At 41.5% G+C, this 20,996-nt stretch overlaps 1 protein-coding gene across 1 annotated transcript in view; it reads left to right on the forward strand.

Annotated features, from left to right (window-relative positions):
• LOC124788068 (E3 SUMO-protein ligase NSE2-like) overlaps positions 1-18,341 on the forward strand; it is a 58,222-nt gene extending 39,881 nt beyond the window's left edge. Inside the window, exons 4-5 of the mRNA XM_047255161.1 lie at positions 6,804-6,963; positions 17,977-18,341. Of these exons, the coding sequence (XP_047111117.1) occupies positions 6,804-6,963; positions 17,977-18,091 (275 nt within the window). The 3' untranslated portion in view covers positions 18,092-18,341. The remainder of the gene's footprint in view (positions 1-6,803; positions 6,964-17,976) is intronic.
• The last annotated feature ends 2,655 nt before the right edge of the window (positions 18,342-20,996 follow it).

Here is a 20,996-nt window from a genome sequence, read left to right on the forward strand (position 1 = left end):
ATATTTTGATGTAAATATGTAATTTTTTAAGTTCATGTAATAGAAATTGATATACTTTTCTGTAAATATTTATGATGCAGAAGGCTTGAATATAACTGTGTATTTCATTCTGTACATTAAGTGTTAATTTAATCTGGAAGATGAATAAGTCCTATATATGTTATTCTGATTCACAACATGGTCTTTTTTTCCTCATCCTCCCTCTTCATCACCACCACCACCACCACCACCACCACCACCACCACCACCATCAGCCCCCTGACAGGTCTGATATGGCCCAGCATGATTTTCCCACTTGTGCCAACCACTTCATATCAGAGTAGCACTTGCACCAAACATTCTTCATTATTTATTGCATATTTTCCAATCTCTGTCTTACTGAACAATCTTTAACCTCTACAGCTTCCTGTAATACCATGTAAGTAATTTCTGATGTCTTAACACTTGTCGTATCATCCTGTTCCTTCTTCTTGTTGGTGTTTTCCACACCGATTCTGTGGAGAAACTCCTTATTTCTGATCTTGTCAGTCCACCCAGTTTTCAACATCCTTCTATAACATCATGCCTCAAACACTTCCACCTAACTTTCAACAGTCTTCTATAATATCACATCTCAAATGCTTCACTTATCTTGCTCTTCAGTTTCCCACAGTCCATGATTCACTTCCATACAGTGCTGTATTCAAAACATACATTCTCAAGTTAAGGCTGGTGTTTTACATTAGTAGACTTCTTTTGACCCAGAATCTCCTCTTTTTCCAGTGCTAGTTGCTTTTTATCACCTCCATGCTTCGTCCTTGATGCTTTATTTTGCTCCCAAGGTAGCAGAATTTCTTCTTTTCTTCTATTTCATGGTTTCCAGTTTTGATGGTAAGTTTATCACAATCTCATACATGGTAGCCCTCATTACTTTTGTCTTCCATCAATTTATCCTCAATCCATATTCTGTGCTCAGTAGACTGTTCATTCTATTCAGTATGTTCTTTAATTCTTCCTCAATTTCTCTGAGGATAGCAGTGTTATCGGAGGATCTTATTGTTGACATTCATTCACCCCGAATTTTAACTCCACTCCTATAACTTTCCTTTATTTTTGTCATTGTTTCTTTGATGTACAGATTGAATGTTAAGGGTGAAAGACTACATCGCTGTCTTACATCCTTTTTAATCCAAGTACTTTGTTCTTGGTCTTTCATTCTTATTGCTCCTTCTTGATTTATATACATATTGTAGACCTCTCATCTTTCCCTATAACTCACAACTATTTTCGTAATAATTTTTAACATCTTGCATAATTTTACATTGTCGAACACTTTTTCTGGGTCGATGGATCCAATGAGGCGTCTTCAGAAAGATCACATCTGCTTTCATTATCAAATGCAACATCAGAACTGCCTCTTTGGTGCCTTTAACATTCCTAAAACCACACTGATCAACACCTAAGAGATCTTCAGTTTTCTTTTCCATTGCTTTGTATATTGTTTTTGTCAGCAGCATGAGTGCTTGAACTGTTAGGCTGATTATGCAATACTTCTTACCTGGCCTTAGTATCTGCAGAATTGTATGGATGATATTTTTGCAAAAGTCCAATGGTACGTTCCACTCTCATAGATTCTATACAACAACTTGAATAATCATTTAGTTGCCATTCCCACCCCCCACCCCCCACCCCAGTGATAGTAGAAATTCCAGAGGAATGTTATCTATGCTTTCTGTCTTATTTTATTTCAAGTCTTCCAAAGCTCTGTTGAACTGTGACTGTAATATTAGTTCCCCTATGTCTTCCGTGTCACCTCCCATTACCTCTTCTATCAAGTCTGAAGACTGTTCCTCCTCCTCATAGTGATGTTCAGAGTATTCTTTCCACCTATCTACCCTCTCCTCTGTGTTTAACAACAGAATTCCTTCTGTGATCTTCGCACTATTAAGGAAAGCAAGAAAGCGTACTGGGTTTCCTTCATCAGCTCGTTCAACACTTTTAACTCTGTCCTCTCTCATTTGGGGTGGCCTGCACCGGATTTCCGGAACTACCGCCCACTCCCCGATCCCTGGTCTGACTGTGGCAGGAAACATCATAGTCGACCCTGTCGATGTTTCCAACGCTTTGGGCCGGTACTTTGCTGAGGTTTCAGGCACCACCCACTACCATCCTGCCCTCTTTCCTTGTGCGATTTCTTTTCTCTCATTGAATCGAGAATGCTAGAATACTCCTTTTACTATGAGGGAGCTCTCCTCATCCAGGTCTTCTGCTCCTGGGCCCAATACAGTCAACATCCTCATGCTGCAGAAACTTCCTCCTGTGGGAAAACGCTTTCTCCTTGATACCTACAACCATATTTGGACTGACGGTGTATTTCCCACACTTTGACGTGAAGCTATTATTGTTCCCCACCTAAGCTTGGTAAAGATAAATCTTTTCCTTCCAACTATCATCCAATTTCCCTTACCAGCATCGTTTGCAAGGTGATGGAATGCATGATCAATGGTCGATTATTGTGGTGGCTGGAGTTACACCATCTTCTCTGTAATGGTCAGTGTGGGTTCCGAACGCACTGCTCAGTGGTTGATCATCTCGTCACCCTTTCGATGTTCATCATGAATAATTTTCTGCAGAAGCGACAAACAGTGGCCGGCCTTTTTGATGTGGACAAAGCCTACGATATCTGTTGGCAGACATTCTACATACTATGCACACATGGGGCCTTCGCGGTCTTCTTCCCACTTTCATCCGGGAATTTTTAACAGACTGAGTTTTCCAGGTATGTGTGGGTTCCTCCTCATCCCACACCTTTTCACAGGAGAACGGGGTGCCTCAGGGCTCCTTAGTGAGTGTCATCCTCTTCGCCATAGCCATCAACCCAATTATGGACTGCCTTCCAGCTGGCATTTCGGGCTCTCTTTTTGTTGACAACTTTGCTATTTATTGCAGCTCCCAGCAGATGTCTCTCCTGCAACACTGTCTTCAGCATTGTCTGGATCGTCTCTGTTCGTGGAGTGTCACAAATGGTTTACACTTTTCTGCTACCAAATCCGTTTGTGTCAACTTCTGGCAGTACAAGGCATTTCTTCCACCATCCTTGTGATTGGGCCAAAATGCTCTCCCATTCGTGGATGCAACGGAGTTCTTAGGGCTTACGTTCGGTGGGAAACTCAGTTGGTCTCCCCACATGTCCTATCTGGCTGCACGCTGCACCCGGTCCCTCAATGTCCTTTGTGTATTGAGTGGTACCTCTTGGGGTCTGACTGGACTGTCCTCTGCCTCTATCCATCTCTTGTACCCCCCAAGCTGAATTGTCTACTCCTCTGCACAGCGGTCTATCTTATGCTGTCTAAATTCAATACACCATTTGGGGATCCGTCTCGCCATTGGTGCCTTCCATACTAGCCCAGTTCAGAGTCTCTACACAGAAACCGGTGAACTACGACTGTCATACTGGCGTGACATCCTACTCAGTAGGTATGCATGTCGGCATTCTTCCATGCCAGGCCACCCTTTCCTTGATGACATTCTTGACTGCCAATACGAGATGTATGTTTCTTCTCTGTGGCCTCCCGGCATCCGCTTTTATCACCTGCTTCAGCAGCTGCAGTTCACACTTCCTGCCAATTTCCGAATGGGTGAAAGCCCTTCACCACCTTGGCTTCAGGCACAGGTTTGTGTTCATTTTGACCTCAGCTCGTTCCTGAAGGATTTGACTCCCGAGCTGACCTATCACTGCAAATTTCTTGAACTTCGCTCAAAACTTGCCGATAGCATATTTTTGTAAACTGATGGTTCCAAGTCCACCCACTGTGTTGGCTGTGCTTTTGTCGTCGGGGATGATAAGTTTCAATACCGACTTCTCGACCAGTGCACACTTTTTACCGCAGAGCTTTATGCCCTCTATCAGGCTGTTCACTACATCCGGAGGCACCAGCTCACTCGCTGTGTGATAAGCTCTGACTCCCTCAGTGCCCTTCAATGTCTGGATGATCCAGATCCAGTCCACCCCATCATTTGACAGATCCAGGACTGCCTCCATTTGTTCATGGATGGGGGAGCCCAAGTGATGTTCATGTGGGTTCCTGGCCATGTTGGTGTGCCTGGGAATGATGCTGCAGCCAAGGCCGCAGTCCGTCTCAGTCTTCTATTCCCTTGCAAGATATTCGTACTTTTCTCTATCGTCGTATTACATCACTTTGGCGTGACCACTGGTGCTCCCTTCATGGGAACAAACTCAGAGAAGTCAAACCTCTCCCCACAGCCTGGTCGACTTCCTCCCAGCCGTCTCGCCGTGAGGAAGTAATGTTAGCTCGTTTGCGAATAGGGCACTGACGCTTCAGTCACCGCCACTTGTTGAATGGTAACCCTGCACCCAGCTGTCCTTACTGTAGCCAGCCATGAACAGTCAGGCATTTCCTGATCCTCTGCCCCTATTTTAGCCATTTACGTCTCAGGGCTGCCACCCGCTTTGACATTTTAGTGGATGACGTGAGAGCTGTGGCTCGCGTTTTAAGTTTTTTAAAAAGGAGTAATATGACAAAGAGATTTGATTTCTACCTGGTGACTCTGGTGTCTTGTCGCCGTCTTTTAGATACTCTTTCGTAATGTCTTGCCTCCGGTACCACGCGCGGCGTAATTTGAATCCGCGCCAGACGTCACGGACGTCGAAGACCCTAGAGGTCTCTGCACCATCGCTCCGTAAGCTGTGGTGGCGCGCGCCTCCTGGCCCGCTTTTAGTGTGAGGGTGCCACGGTGGAACACGTGGTTCCAGCGGCCAATAGTGGCGCCCCCAATAGAGTACTTAAGCGCCTGCCTCTCGCTCAGCCAGTCAGTCTAATCTCGCGTACGTTTGTGGACACATCGCCTCGTGTTAGACAGCTTACTTACTTGTTCTGTACGAGTGGACGTGTTTGTTAGGTTTCCTGTGACTTCACTGTTCAATCTTGTTGTTGTCTGTTCTGTCGTTCGTCGGTCGTGTCCGTCCTCTCCCGTTGTGTTGTTGTTCGCAGGCCTCTCCGTGGGTCCCACCACGCTTTCCGTCATTTCAACCCCGCGACCATCCCGGTCGCAGTTACAACATTGCAATTTTAGATTTGTTTTTTCTTCCTTTCCGTATTGGACCTCGAAAAGGCTTTTTGCCCTCGTAGTCCCAGCATTCTGTGGTTCTGTACTGGGCATTATGACCTCAGATGTTTCACACTAAAACGCCACTAAAAAAATTTAAAAAAAATCGCACAGCCGACCAAATCCGCTGTGGCAGAGCACTGCATCTCACACAGACATGACATGAACTGCATGGCACAAAGGTGTTACAGCAGTTGAACACCTTCTGGGATTGTCTCCTCAAAGAGGCATTGGAGATCTGGCTGCATGACAAACTGATAAATAAAGACAGTGGTTTCTAGTTAAGCAAAGCCTGGGATCCAGCTCTGAGTATGATTAAAACACAGTGACAGTCTACATGGAAATGCGCTTCTGTCAGGACACCTGAAGAAGAAGAAGAAGAAGAAGCAGAAGCAGAAGCAGGAGCAGCATTGTCACCACGACGGCAGAGCTCTGCAGCCGGGGAAGCACTGCAGCCCGCAATCTGTCGTGGAGCACCGCATTTCCCCCACCACCCAGTGCCGTCCTTCCCCCACCACCAGCTGCGGACGGCTCGGAACTGCCCAGACGGAGGCTGCGGGAGAGGGGTGGAGATTATATAAAGTCGGCATCCATCAGAGATCGATCAGACACCGAGAATGCCTGAAGATGGCAAGAAGTCGGCTTGCTGAAATATCGTGCCTTTTGGACGACGCTACCCGGCTGAATACCTGAGAAATTTTCAAGATTTCTGTATGCTGGGAAAACCTCAGATCACACACTTCTATTTTGATAGCACACTGAAAGAAGAAAAGGAGTTCATGTTTTATAACTTCCTTGCACTCTGTGGGGCATGCAAATTAGTTGGTTTCTTCCTGTTTTGCCAAAGCATTTATTAGAATTCACAAAAAAATCTTTATTTTACACTGTCCTTATTGTTCTGAATCAGTGGCAGTTTCCAAATTTTTTCATATCCTGTCCTCACTTTTGTCTTCTGCACTCTTGAGGTATGATATCCAGGGGAATAATGCCACTGCTTACCCTTGATGTGGCATGATGTCTATCTTTATCAAATGATTCTACCACAAAAATCCTCATTTATAAATAAAACCATGTTGGAATTACATTCTGAAAGTGCCTTTAACTGAAATCTGAAAAAACATGCCATGTGCTTCATTCCAAACATTCTTTGCAACAACTCTCTGGAATTTCTTTATAGTTCACATCATCCCCAGAGTCGTCTACAACATCATATTCTGAAAAATCAGTGGCAAAATACACTAAATCAAGATATGACTCTGATTAATTTCATGACAGATACAGTGCACTCCAAAGATCCACAAAAAGAAAAAATACACGCACCTCTTAAACGTGCTCGCACTGTCCAGTGATCTATACTTGCAATACAGTGTCTACTAAGAGTCACTGTTGTGTTTGAAGCATTATAATACACACAGAATAAACATTAAGATGATGGCCTGTGAAATCACGTTGCAGTGAACTTTCAGAAAGGCTGACCACATCTGTGTTTTTTTCTGGATGATGATCTGAAAGCGTCAAATGTGAAATTTTATGTAAATTGTAGTTAGTAGGTTATTCTTACCACAAGATATCACCAAACTTCTAAATGCTCAGCAGTAGTACACAATGTATGGACTATTTCATAATTGATATAGTATATCACACTGCAGTTAAGAATTCTTATCACTGTTAAATTTCCTTTCTTTTTTTCCTTTCAGTGAGTGAAAAGGATGATATAGTCATGACAGATGCACAGATCAACATCATAGATCCTATAACAATGACAGTGCTTGAGAATCCAGTTCGCAACCGTCTGTGTAATCATGTATATAGTAAGAAGAGCATCCAAAGTTTGTTGAAAAAACCCAAACAACTCAAGTAAGTGTGCTGCACAGCTCATTTATATTGTCACTATAAGTACTTATTCTACAAGTGGATGAAATATTATTTCTGCTACTTCAAAATGAGTGGGTGCAATCCTTCATCTCTTCTATTCTGTGCTGATCTTTTCATCTGTGCATACCGATTACACCCAAGATTCTGCATAATCTATTTGCTTATTTTAATCCATTTCTGCTCTTGCAATGCTTTCTTCTTTCCTCTCTACGATTTGCTAATTCAGGTTTGTGGTTTCTGGAAGCTGCAGAAGATCTTCCACTAACTTAGCCCTTCTTCTGGTAATGCTTTTCCATAGACTGTAGGTCATCCTTATTCTTTCTAGCACTTCTGTGTTTCTTACTGCGTTGGTCCATTCAATTTTTAAAATAGCTATTGAAAGAAAGATCATTATTGTAGGAAATTATAAAAATTGTTGATTGAAGCAAAAACATGCCTTAATTGTGCCTTCCTGCAACATAATTTGTGTTCTTTACGGTAAGTAGCACTCTATCTTTCCTACATTGTTGATATTCCTACCTGGAGTTTACAATGTTGCATTTCTAATGATTACATAGATAAGCATTTGCAGGTGTGTAATGTCATTATGAATTTATTTTCTCACATAGGTTTGTATGTTGTTACTAATTGTTTGACATATTTCAAATTCAGAGCAGTTCATAATACTTTTTGAAATCTGTGCATTACATTTACAGCAGTTGACAATAAACTTACAGCAGTTACCAGTTTTAAACAGTTCACAAGAAATTTCCACCATGAACTTCAGTATACATTTTTACTCTTTCTTCTCTTAGAGCATCACTATAATCCTTATTGGGAGCAACAGTGGTCATGATGTTTCGTAACAATTTATCTTGCATTCTGTCTTTCATCTGTTCACTTCTATCTTCATTTATTCCTGTGAAAAATCTTTCAACAGTGTTGAGAAATGTAAGTTACTTGAAATGGCTAGGAAGTCTCAGAGACGTCTAAAAGTCTGCATGGGATTTTCAATTGTTTGTTGGGTAAGATTGATATGTATTGAGTTATTTTGTTACAGTTCACTCCACAAAATTCTGCTTTGGAGAACAACTATTTGTAAGTCATCACACAAGGGAATGCCTGCAGCACACTAGTCAACCTTGGAATTCTTCATCATTGCGTAGTGGTTTTTGGGCTTGCAGGTCCACTTTCCATTACTTCAATGCAAATGCAGGAAACGTGCCAGAATTTTATATGTAGTACCAGTATATAACAATACAGCTTGTCTCTTCTCCATTAACATAACTTTTTCAAGCATGTACAAAAACTACTCAGCAGTATTTGGCTTCTCTGGTGTCTCACTATTCTTTTTGACAGAAAAACATTCAAATCCGCCCTCCAAATCCCACATCCAGCTGTCCTGACAATCATCTAGCTTGAATGATGAGTAGGCATAGTCACTTGGCAAGGATTGCATAAATTTGGAACACATTCTCATAGTTCTGGGATCCTCAAGTTTATCACCTTCTCAGTAAATGTCATACATATCATTAGTTTTAACTTTCAAACTTGGTAGAGACCAAGATTCTTGGTCTTCAGCTTTAATTTTGATCCAGTTTGTGTTCATTTTATTGCCTCAAGATCATCATCTCTGTACATGAAAGCCTTCCTCCAACATCAGTTGAAGCTACTGCAGTTTTCTTCTGGAGATGTTATTTCTTTACCCATGTAACAGACTGGATGTAACTTGCCATCATCTGATGATTTTTGTAATAACACAGTTTCAAAGCTCTCTTTGCTTGCATCTTTGTGTTAATTCAGTCTTCTATCTTTTATGCTAGGTTTTTAAAGCAGGATCTGAGGAAGAGATATATTTGTAGATCTTGAAGTTTTGCTTCTGCACTTCTTCAAATTTATGCTCCTGATTATCCTTCAGTTAATCACTTAGTTTTGTAATTGTAGAGTAATATAATATAAGCTTGTTAAAGGACCCTAGAAAACTTTGTATGGGTGTAGTAAATTTGTTCTGGAAAGTTTTGAAAGGCTTTTATCTTTTCAGAAGTAGGTTGAAGTTACCCACACTGTATGACACACCCGAAAAATTCAACTGTTCTTGACGAGAATGTGTATTTTGCAAAATGAGTTTCAAAGCCGTATTTTGATGAACTTTATTTTGTCATCCCTTGATCAAACCATACCTGGACATGGATGTCGACAAGTGTCTTTCTCTCCTGGTGACAATCATCTGCATCTGCTGTATTTTCCTTGCCCTACTTTCACAAAACTCTACATTGTGGCATCACCCTTTTTCATATTTGTGGGTTGTAATCTACAGGATGATTATTATTAACATTTAAAAAAAACTCCAAAGTGATGGAGATGACACTGAGACATGTAATTTTAATATAAGATACATGGGGCCACAAATGTTGGGAGATACTGCAAAAGTGAATGACAAATGTTGAACCTGTGACATCAGCAGATGACGTACCTCATTGCGCATGCAGCAGCTGGGCTTGTCGATCCTACTCTTGCTGGTAAGGGGTAGTGCTACACATCACTCTGCTAGCTACTCTGCTTTTGCAAATGTAAACAGATTCATCATAGTCTTGTATTGCCACTACCATGAGCACTACACCCTAACAGAAGCAATGTGCATTACTTCCCCTACTGGCACGAAAGGATCAACAAGTCCAACTGCTGCACATGTGGAAAGGCATGTCATCTGGTGATGTCACATGTTCAGTATTCATCATCCACTATTGGAGTATTTCCCAACATTTATGGCCCCATGTGTCTTTCATTAAATTAATTGTTTCATCATCATCTACATTACTTCTGAGATTTTTAAATGGTTCTGGGGTTTAAATGTTAATAACTAACTAAGAATTGCACTGTATATTACTGTATATGCATGGCACCTGTTACATAGCCTAGTGGATATATCTGGAGCTGTAGCAGTTTCTTTTTATACACAATAATTCAGTTTAATTTGTTTTCATGTAATGCAAAGAAGTGAATTGTACCTATGTATTTTTCTATGTAGTCTAGTGTTTACTAACTTACTTTTAAGTTTTTTGTGACATTTTTAGTCCATCAGTACTCGGTCGATTGACACTTACCTGACTGTGATTGGGGAACAATGGTGGGTTCGTGGATCTCTGGGTAGTAGGCAAAGGTGGGTATCAACCACATGGCTCCCCCTTACTCCTCAAAAATAGGATTGAGGTATTACATACTGCTGATAGTTCACACGAGCCAGACTCTCCTTTAGGGGCTGTGGCTGATCGTCTGAGAAGGCCAGCCGAACACAGAGGATATGATTACTTGACATTAGGACCTCCAAAATTAGGCGAGTTATTCAACCCCACAGGGAAATGGCTGGTAGGTCAGGAAAGAAGGGCAATGGCCACTCCATTTGCTTGTCAGGGGCATCTCATCTGAGATGTGGAGGGGGCTCTTTCGGCAGCGATTGAGCACACTGGCTGCATCCAGCTGAAAATCATAGCTCATGTTGGCACAGATGATGCCTGCTACCTGGTTACAGATGCCACGCTCACTTCCTGTAGGCAACTGGCTGATTTGGTGAAGACTGCTAGCTGTGTTCACAGGGTGGAACCAGAACTAGTATCTTGAAACATTGTTCCCAGAATCGATCACAGTCCTCTAATTTGGAGCTGAGTGGAAGCATTAAACTGGAAGCTCAGATGATTCTGTGATGATCTTGGACACAGATTTCTCTATCTCCGCTATCGGGTGGAGAAATGTAGGACTCCTCCCCACCGTTAATAGGTCACAAATGCTCTACACACAGGAAGTATCTACTAGGGTCGCGAAGTACATGTGGTGTTCATGTGTGTGTTTTTTAGAATACAGACATCTCCCCACAAGCCTGATAAGATACTTCCTGATTACAGACAGGGTAGCATTCATCATAGTAGATCAGAGAAAGAAAATGTTAATATAGTATTAGTTAACTGCAGGAAATGTCCGAGAACTAGTCTCACTTATAAACATTAACAATGCACACATAATATTAAGGCAGAAATCTGGCTGAAATCAGATACTAATTTGTACAAGGACTGATATGAGAATGTAGTAGAAACACGACTGAGGTTTGCACCTCTGCAGTGCTAGTTTTACAGCGTGGCTGCGAGCACCGATCAGATGGCGATTGGGGTATGGCCCACGTGTAGTGGTGAGGCAGTTCAAATGGTTCAAATGGCTCTGAGCACTATGGGACTCAACTGCTGAGGTCATTAGTCCCCTAGAACTTAGAACTAGTTAAACCTAACTAACCTAAGGACATCACAAACATCCATGCTCGAGGCAGGATTCGAACCTGCGACCGTAGCGGTCTTGCGGTTCCAGACTGCAGCGCCTTTAACCGCACGGCCACGCTGAGGCAGTGATAGCAGCATTTGCAAGTATTGGTAGCACTGCCTAGCAGCTGTCATCCAGGCCCATGCATCCTGATGGCTTTTGAACTTGTTGGAGCAGGGGATACCAGATTTCCCCCCGCCCCCCTCCCCCCCCCCTCCCATGTGGCTGAGGGGTTTGCAAGGGTTGGCACTCCTGTTAGTAGATACGAGCGGAGTTGATAGGTGTGTTGGTGCTACAAACTCCGAGGAGTATCAACTGTCATAAGGTGCCACCCATGGGTGGCCACCATCATCCATGAAAGTTTTGTTCTATAGGAACATGCCTGGACCACTGAGCCTGGGGAGTATCTTCCAGCATGTCGGATCCTAGGTTCCAAGGGCTCTGGTGGTACCAGGAGGTGGAGGAGAGTACATGGCTGTTGCTCATGGAGGAGCTCCGCCAGGCAGCAGTCTGAACAGGAATGGTGCTGTAGGTGCTCAAGAACATTGTGAGTGCCACTGCCTTGGTAGATGTGCCCACTGATTTCAACATTTGTTGTTTAAAAGTGTGCTTCATCATTGGGGGATGGGTAAAAAGATGAGCCAAACAACTTTTGAATACCAGAAGGAGATTTTCACTCTGCGGTGGAGTGTGTGCTGATATGAAACTTCCTGGCAGATTAAAACTGTGTGCCGGACCGAGACTCGAATTCGGGACCTTTGCCTTTCGCGGGCAAGTGCTCTATCAACTGAGCTACCCAAGCACGACTCACGCCCCGTACTCATAGCTCCAAGATGACGTAAGGCAGTTGAGAGGAATGGAAATTATGTGGAGAAATGAAAATATTGTTCCTAAAGGATGTATCTACACACTGTAAAACTTTCAAACATGTAGTATAAGAGACGGATTTTAAAAAAAAGTGTGCATTTCTTTTGGAGTGGCCCTCGTACATTAATTTTCCTATTTGTGTGCTTGTGCTACATAACAGTGATATTATAGGCTGACTACATCATGTGCCCTATGCTCTGAATCACTACTTTTACATGCGACACATCATTCCGAAAGACAGAAACTGAATTTCTGAAAAAGTTTTTCGCTGTCATGTTTACATGTCAAGGTCTGAAGCGGATTTGCTAGCCCAGTTAACTACGGCGCCTGGAAAACAGCAGATGTAATTTGATTTAGTCAGCACAATCGCTATTTCTCTGTAGTTAGACGAGGTGCAAACAACTTCAGTCTAATATTTCTACATATGCTTCACTGTACAAAAAGCCACTCCATCAATACTAGCTGAAATTTTTAAAAACAAGACAAAACATGACAGCCCAAGCACGTTTCAATGCCAGCTGTGTTTACATGCAGCGAAAATCGATTGAGGGACTGGAAAATCGGCAACCAGAAACGTATTTCCAGAATCGATATTGAAGTGTTTACGTGACCACCCAGGAGAGGTATTGAGACATCGGCTCACAGAATCCGGTTTTGGGAGCCCCATGTAAACACAATGAATACCTGCTATCATCGACTCGCGATATAACGTGACATGAGCTATGACTAGGCTTACAAAAGCGCATCGTGATCATGATTTCAATGCTTCAGAAATTTAACGTTCTGTGTTTGGTGGTTTGACTATATACTTTTATAATACGAAAATATGCAGCGTACATGTTGCTGCAAATCAAAGATCCTTCCAAAAACCTTTTTTCTTTCTGGGGTTCGTTTCCTAAAGTGGCGGGAGGCAATATGCCGATGTACAAAATCTTAACCATTCAAAAAATTGGTTTTACGACTCCGAGGGAAAGTATACCATCACATAACAAGCAAAAAGCGTATTTTCAACCAGGAGAAATTGTATTTTTTTTTTTTAACCGGGAAATCCGGGAATTTTTTTTCCTTGTCCGTGTATACGCCCTGTATTAGTAATAAGATGACTACTAAGAACTAGGAGAGAGCCCCAAATCACATGTTAGTGAGGATTAATGGAATCAGCTCCCAGTTTATTTGGGAAAGATGGAATTTAAATCTCTGGCTGGCTGTTTTTATTAGATTTGATGTATGTTTTCAGCACCACTTGTGAACCAGGTGCCAAGATTTTTTCAACAAAATCATAGGCAGTTTCTTTTGTAGTCTTTGTGCAACTGATCTTGTGGTCCACTGCAAATGAGCTCACATTGATGCAAAACACTATCTGAGAAGAGAAACAATGGCAAGTTTGTACTCTTACTAGGTTGCAGTTATATTAGTACTTTTGTGTCATGCAAGTTGGATAATACACATAGAATGCACATACACTTTTGATTCATTTATAGAATAAAATTGTTGAAATGATGATCTGTGATTCTACCATACTTCAGGTAACAACAAAACCAATCAATTATTGATAAAATTATTTAATTGTATAGATAAAAAAATCTACCCACTAAGCGGAAAGAGTCTTTCCTTCTCATCCCGTACAGTAAGACTCCCCTGACCCGCTGTTCTGGGTGACTTTCACAAAATCTAACCCTTTTCCTAGACCTCTTCAGTCCTTTTCCTTCACCCTTCTTTCCCCTTCAACCCTTCTACCTGAAGAAGGAGCCACTGGCTCCGAAAGCTTGCCTATCACAACAGTGTTGTAGGTGTGTGTTCTGCCACCACTTGGTGAATAGATTTTTTTTATCCATCCAATTAAATAATACTGCAGCTTTAGGGTATACCCGCAGTGATTGGAAAATATAGTGTTCTTTGTAGTCATTGAAAGTTTGTTACTGGTCTTGAAGTCAGTGCAAACGCTGCCATTTCCTACAGTGATGTCAGTGCTGCCCTACAGTGAAGTCAGGTGTGGACTGCTCTGTCACTGCCTTTTACATGGCCTTATCAATCTGACTCCTGAAAATAGTCACCAATTCCCTTCAGACCTCTCTCTTTCCTCAACAGCCCAACATAAGTATGGCCGTAGTATAGGTCGATGATATCCACTGTCATATCCCTTAAAAGGCCACCCACAACCCCCGTTCTGCACGTGCTAATCAGCGCAGCAGTTTAACTTTTGTCCATGCACTTCTTAGATGTGTTGCAGCTTGCTTGAGACTATAGTCTGATTTAAAGTAGTTGTCACTTGACAGGCAACGGGCTGCAGGGCTCCCGCCACCAATAAACCAATGGCAGCCGGCGCTGTCGGCTGCCACTGCGTTGCCACTTCGCTCTGCTGAGCCGACTAAGGCATTGTGCCAGCTAGTCCTCAGCGAGCCGTTGTAGACTTGTGACTTGTAGCTTCGCGTGTTTACGATGTCTGATGAAAGCAGTCACAAGAGAGGGAGGCCGAGGCTGCACACTCCTCGGAAAGCTCCAAAAAGTGGCGGACATGGCGTCGTTATACGCAGTCAGGCGCGTGAATATGTGTGTTCCTTAAGGGAGTATTTTGAGAGAGAGAGAGAGAGAGGGGGGGGGGGGGGGGGGGAGAGGGATGCAGGAGGGTCTCTCGTTCCTTTGGATAAGGTGGTGGAGCGAACCGCAGCTGCTCTGCAAGTTAGCAAGCGATCAGTAATAAGAATCTGCAAGGAGAAATTTACGAAAGCAGGCTCAAGTGAATCATCTAAATTGGATACACCTGGGAAAAAGAGGCGACTAGAGAAGAGGGTCACAAAACTTGACTCTTTTCAGGAAGATACCATTCGTCGTCAAATATACGCATTTTATTCGAAGAAGGAGTATCCAACACTCAAAAAACTACATGCTACCCTCACAGCGTCTGACCTGTTTCAGGGTAGTAAATCGTCTTTGTTACGAGTCGTGAAAATGTTAGGATTCCGCTATAAATCCATCTCTGGCAGAAAGTTACTAATGGAACGCCAAGATATTGCAGCCTGGCGATGCCGCTTTCTTAGAGAATTAGTGGGGACAAATTTTGATGATATCGTTTGGCTTGATGAAACGTGGGTGAATGCAGGACACAGTTTAAAAAAAGGCTGGACAGACGGTACCATCAGCGGAAGTAAGGCAGCTCCGATCGGCAGAGGAAAAAGGATAATTGTAGCACATGCCGGAAATTCAAAACATTTCATTCCAAATTGTCTGCTGCTATTCAGTTCAAATAAGACCTCCGACTACCACAAAGAGATGAACCACAATACTTTTGTGAAATGGTTTGAAGACCGTGTGCTCCAGAACTTAACAAAAAACTCTATCATTGTTATGGATAACGCTCCTTATCATTCAGTAATACAAGACAAAGCACCCACAAAGGCAACGAGGAAAAATGACGTTGTTAGCTGGTTACAGAAACATAAGGTGCAGTTCGACAGTAATTTTACAAGGGCAGAATTATTAGAACTTGTATCGCAACGCAAGCCAAAGAACCCGATTTACATTGTGGATGAAGTAGCAAAAAAATACGGGCATCAAGTGCTCAGATTGCCTCCTTACCATTGCCATTTCAGCGCAATAGAGCTGATTTGGGCTCAGGTTAAACGGCATATTGCTGCAGAAAATAAGAAATTCACCTTAACCGAAGTGGAACGCCTTTTGAAAGAGGCAGTTGAAATTGTGACCTCAGAAGACTGGCAGAAGGTAGTGCATCGCGTGAAAGGAGTGATACAGGATGCATGGAACAATGAAGTTATCTTACAACAAAGTGTCGAAGACTTGATTATATCTGTCAATACGAGCAGCGAGACGGATAGTTCCACTGACTCTGACTCTGAATTAAGCGGTGTTTTCGCATTGTCTGATTAGTGTGTAGTGTACTTACTGCCATTAAATATTGTGTTTGTGAATTTATTTCGATTAATTCTTATTTTTGTTGTGAGACTAAGAAACACTGTTTGGCCAGCTCTCGTCATCTCCTTACAGTAAGTTAGACTGAATTTTAATTCTATTTCATTTTGTATGTACACCAAGATGTTATTGAATGTGTGTAATAGTTTTCGAGATTTGCAATCTAAAGAAGAAAACTTTTCCGGACGCGAAAATTTCTCACATTTCAATAGTTAATGTAACAACGGCCCTAATTAAAATTAAGAAAAGCTATTTGATTTGCTTATAGATACCACCGAGACCGATACTGTACGTAAATTTCAAAATATTTACATAATATTTATAGGAGATAGAGATTTTAAACGTCATACTTGTTTCAAGTTTAGTACTGATAGGGTTGCTTAAAAATGCTGTTTTCAGAAATTTATATACAGGAAACGTGATGCACTACGAAAAATTTTAAGGATTCTTTGCCGAGTGCATTATTTTGGTAATGGAGGAAAAAAATATTTTGCTGTGACACCAATAGTTTTTCAGTAATGATGTGATAAGTTAGAAGCTGTTTGCGAAATCAAGAATTTAAATGGTTTCAAACAAATTAACATAACTCTTGTCCTAATTAAAATTAAGAACAGATATTTGACAGATTGAGAGACATTGTAGAGATATACATCATAAGTGGGTTTGAAATTTTTTACTTACTTTTTGTAGAAGATACAGGCTTTAAAACGATTTTCTATCGCCGGGTGTAGCGATGCACTGAGGCGGCTGCCTCCAGCCAGTGCTTGACGTGACAACGCCGCAACTTCGCAGCGCAAACGTCAAGTGACAACTACTTTAAATCAGACTATAGATTTGTTTTATGTGGCAGAGCTATTTTGGCACATGCTGAAAGTTTCATTTTATGAAACAATCTTACTTTCATCTGTGGCACGTTTCAGACGTTACATGGCATTCCCTGCAGTAGAAGTTGATATTCTCCAATTCAAAAGTGGTAGCTGCACTGCTCAGTATGTTGATATGGAATTAAAACATTCTGCAACACACTGGTAGGGCTACCCAACATCTTTTCAATCTGGCAGCATGAGGACTAGCTCACCCACACAGAATGTTTGAGAAAATGACATCTTTTGTGTAAGCAACACTGAAGATACAAACTACCCTTTGGCAATTTGTGCAACAAACCATTGGGAAATATTATTCCATAGTTTGTTATTGGCCAGTGAAAGGCCCGCAGTAGTTGAAGATTATATAAATACAATAACTTTTTATGAAATACTCTCCATATGGTAGTATGAGATGTATCACGTGCTACAACAATGTGGATTTTCTCGGCGGTCTACAAAATGCATTCTTCTTGGTCAGGGACATAATCAGTCTAGGTCTACCTCAATTTGCTGTTTATAGTGCAACAGCTCATATCCCAGCAATACGACAATGAACAGTAGTGGCTGTCTGTGTCCTGGAAATGCTTATTGATTCACTCTCATGTGCATTATAACTTATGTGGCCTTACGTAAAAATTACATTTGCCTGTTCACAAAATTTTCTGCATCTTCATTTTTGAGGAGTTCTAGCAAGTGCCACTTTGTGATTGGCTATTTTTGTTCATGTCCATCAGAATTATTGCAATAGCTCTGGTGTTTGTTTTATTTGTGATGTTTAATTTTCGGTGTTAGGTTAACATTCTTGGCATAAGAATTAGTGAATTAACATGTATGGTAGTATAATAAATATGATGATGACTTATACTTTAAAAAAATGTCTCTCTTTAATAATATGACTCTTCTGATGCTTAAGAAATTAGTACTTTTAATTTGTATAAAAAAATGTGTCTTTTTTAATAATACGACTCTTCTGATGCTTAAGAAATTAGTACTTTTAATTTGTAATAACATTATAGACTCAGCCTAATATTACAAATATGTGCCTTTATAGGTGTCCGGTGGTAGGGTGCCCTATCAGAACAACATTCACCATGGATGATTTGGAGTCTGATCATGAGTTAGAGGAGCGTATCAACAAGATTAAGTCGGCTGGTGGAAAAAAATGATGTTTTTCTGGACTATCCATGCTGGCTGTTTTCTGTAAATTCTGTGCCCACATTTACTTATTTCATAGGCCTAATATAGTGATCACTAGTTCCAAGTGGCTGTGCAGTACACGAAAGTGGATGCAGCTGATCACAAATTTGTGAAGTCTTTGTGACTTTCATAAGTATCTGTTTTTGTACTGGTGTTTATTTTTCAGTTGCATATTTATTAATAAAGATTAAACTTTCATTAAAATAGATGAAATAGTCATCAGAAGTGGCTACAAATCAGTGTACATAGTGAGATTGAGTTCAGTGTGACATATTGTTTTAAAATAACTGATGTTAATATGCACCAGGTTGTAAACATGATGTGTGTTTGAGTTTCCATAAAATGTTTGAATAAGTCTACTATCCATTACAACCCTTGTCCCTTCAACCTATTTACATTCTTTCAGTCCTGTTCAATATTTCATTCAGTCTTGCCGTGGGCTATACTGTAAAATTAGCAGTGTCTCCTAGAATGGTGGTGGTTGAACACATGATTTTACAAAAGCTAGACTTTTTTATAGTGTCTTATGGAGAACTGTGACCACTCCTATATAAAACTCTGCTACAGATGAAGATACTAGCAATAGTGAAGAGATTTTCATATTTTATCCTCACTGCAGATAAGTTTTCTGTCTGTCATACAGGTGCTATGCTTTATTTGCAGAGTGTCAAAATCACAGTAAAAGTAAACCAGTATCAGCTGAGAAGACAACCATGATCTTCTAGGTTGTGTGGATTAAGAACAAATTCTTGTCAGTCAGAATTCCATGCAGACTGTAGTAATAGCCAATTACCATTACCAACACAATGCAATAAATTCCCATTTGCATAATTAAGTTAAAAGTTCAAGACGGCAGCTAATCAATGTTTGTGGGACATTAATTGGACATGCTTACATGACCAAGTGGTTCATTGCTTTGATTGGCTAATACTCGTGTCATGTCTGGTGACAGGTACGACCCATGTGATACGCTTTACGTGGTGTGTTGCCTACAGAGAGCTTGGCCTTGAAGGTAGCATTACCTGAGAATTTTGCAGACTGTGAATGTAACTCTATCTGTAGGAGAAATCTTCAATATTTCTGGCTCTTAATTGTTGTTGGACCAGTATACTAAGAAAATACCTAAAGTCTCTTTCTTGAGAAACTGATGCGTGAGACGGAACTGCAGAGTAAATTTTTTAGGTGTATTATATTGTGCTATGAATGTCAAGACAACAGCTTGCTCACTTATTCCTTATTGCTAGGTAGAATCATAGCATTCTGTTCAGTACATATCTACTTCTATATACATACTCATCACACCACTTTTAAGTGCATGGCAGAAGGTACTTCCCATTGTACTACTGCTAAGTTTTCTTCCTGTTTCATTCACATATGCATAAGACTGCTTAAATCCCTCTGTGTGCACTGCAATTTGTTTAATCTTGTCCTCCTAAACCCTGCAAGAGTGACGTGTAAAGGGGTGAAGTACATTTGTACATTTTTCACTTAATACTGGTTCATGAAGCTTTGTAAGTTGACTTTTCCAGGATAATTGGCATTTACCTTCTAGTGTCTGGCAATTTAGGTTTTTCAACATTTCTGTGATGCTTTCCCATGAGTTAAACCAACCTGTGCCCATTTCTTTGTACACCTCCAATGGCCCCTGTTAATCCTATTTGGTATAGGTCCCGCACACTTGAACAGTATTCGCCCCCATTTGCGAGTGATGTGACATACAAGCGTTTAGTAAGAAGTCATTTCGGCATACGTAAATGCCATCTTCAGAATTTTTGGCCCCCCCTGTGGCTGGTGGTGATAGCTCCTCGGTTGTCTTGTGATACCACGATTGTACACTACTATATGCTGATATAGGTTAAGATCCCAGGTATCACATGCTGCAGCCATTAACACTGGTGGGCCCCCTTTTGCGAGTAATCAGCAAATAAATAATTTGGAAGTTTTCATGGCATTTAATTGCTGTAAAAAAGTGGTGTTGTATAGACTGGTTGCATAGCATAATACAGGGTGTTTCAAAAATGACCGGTATATTTGAAACGGCAATAAAAAATAAACGAGCAGCGATAGAAATACACCGTTTGTTGCAATATGCTTGGGACAACAGTACAGTTTCAGGCAGACAAACTTTCGAAATTACAGTAGTTACAATTTTCAACAACAGATGGCACTGCAAGTGATGTGAAAGATATAGAAGACAACGCAGTCTGTGGGTGCGCCATTCTGTACGTCGTCTTTCTGCTGTAAGCGTGTGCTGTTCACAACGTGCAAGTGTGCTTTTTCTGGTGTTGGAATTCCACCGCCTAGAACACAGTGTTGTTGCAACAAGACGAAGTTTTCAATGGAGGTTTAATGTAACCAAAGGACCGAAAAGCGATACAATAAAGGATCTGTTTGAAAAATTTCAACGGACTGGGAACGTGACAGATGAATGTGCTGGAAAGGTAGGGCGACCGCGTACGGCAACCACATAGGGCAACGCGCAGCTAGTGCAGCAGGTGATCCAACAGCGGCCTCGGGTTTCCGTTCGCCGTGTTGCAGCTGCGGTCCAAATGACGCCAACGTCCACGTATCGTCTCATGCGCCAGAGTTTACACCTCTATCCATACAAAATTCAAACGCGGCAACCCCTCAGCGCCGCTACCATTGCTGCACGAGAGACATTCGCTAACGATATAGTGCACAGGATTGATGACGGCGATATGCATGTGGGCAGCATTTGGTTTACTGACGAAGCTTATTTTTACCTGGACGGCTTCGTCAATAAACAGAACTGGCGCATATGGGGAACCGAAAAGCCCCATGTTGCAGTCCCATCGTCCCTGCATCCTCAAAAAGTACTGGTCTGGGCCGCCATTTCTTCCAAAGGAATCATTG

Source organism: Schistocerca piceifrons, chromosome 3, assembly GCF_021461385.2.
Source record: "Schistocerca piceifrons isolate TAMUIC-IGC-003096 chromosome 3, iqSchPice1.1, whole genome shotgun sequence".
Classification (NCBI taxonomy): Eukaryota; Metazoa; Arthropoda; class Insecta; order Orthoptera; family Acrididae; genus Schistocerca; species Schistocerca piceifrons.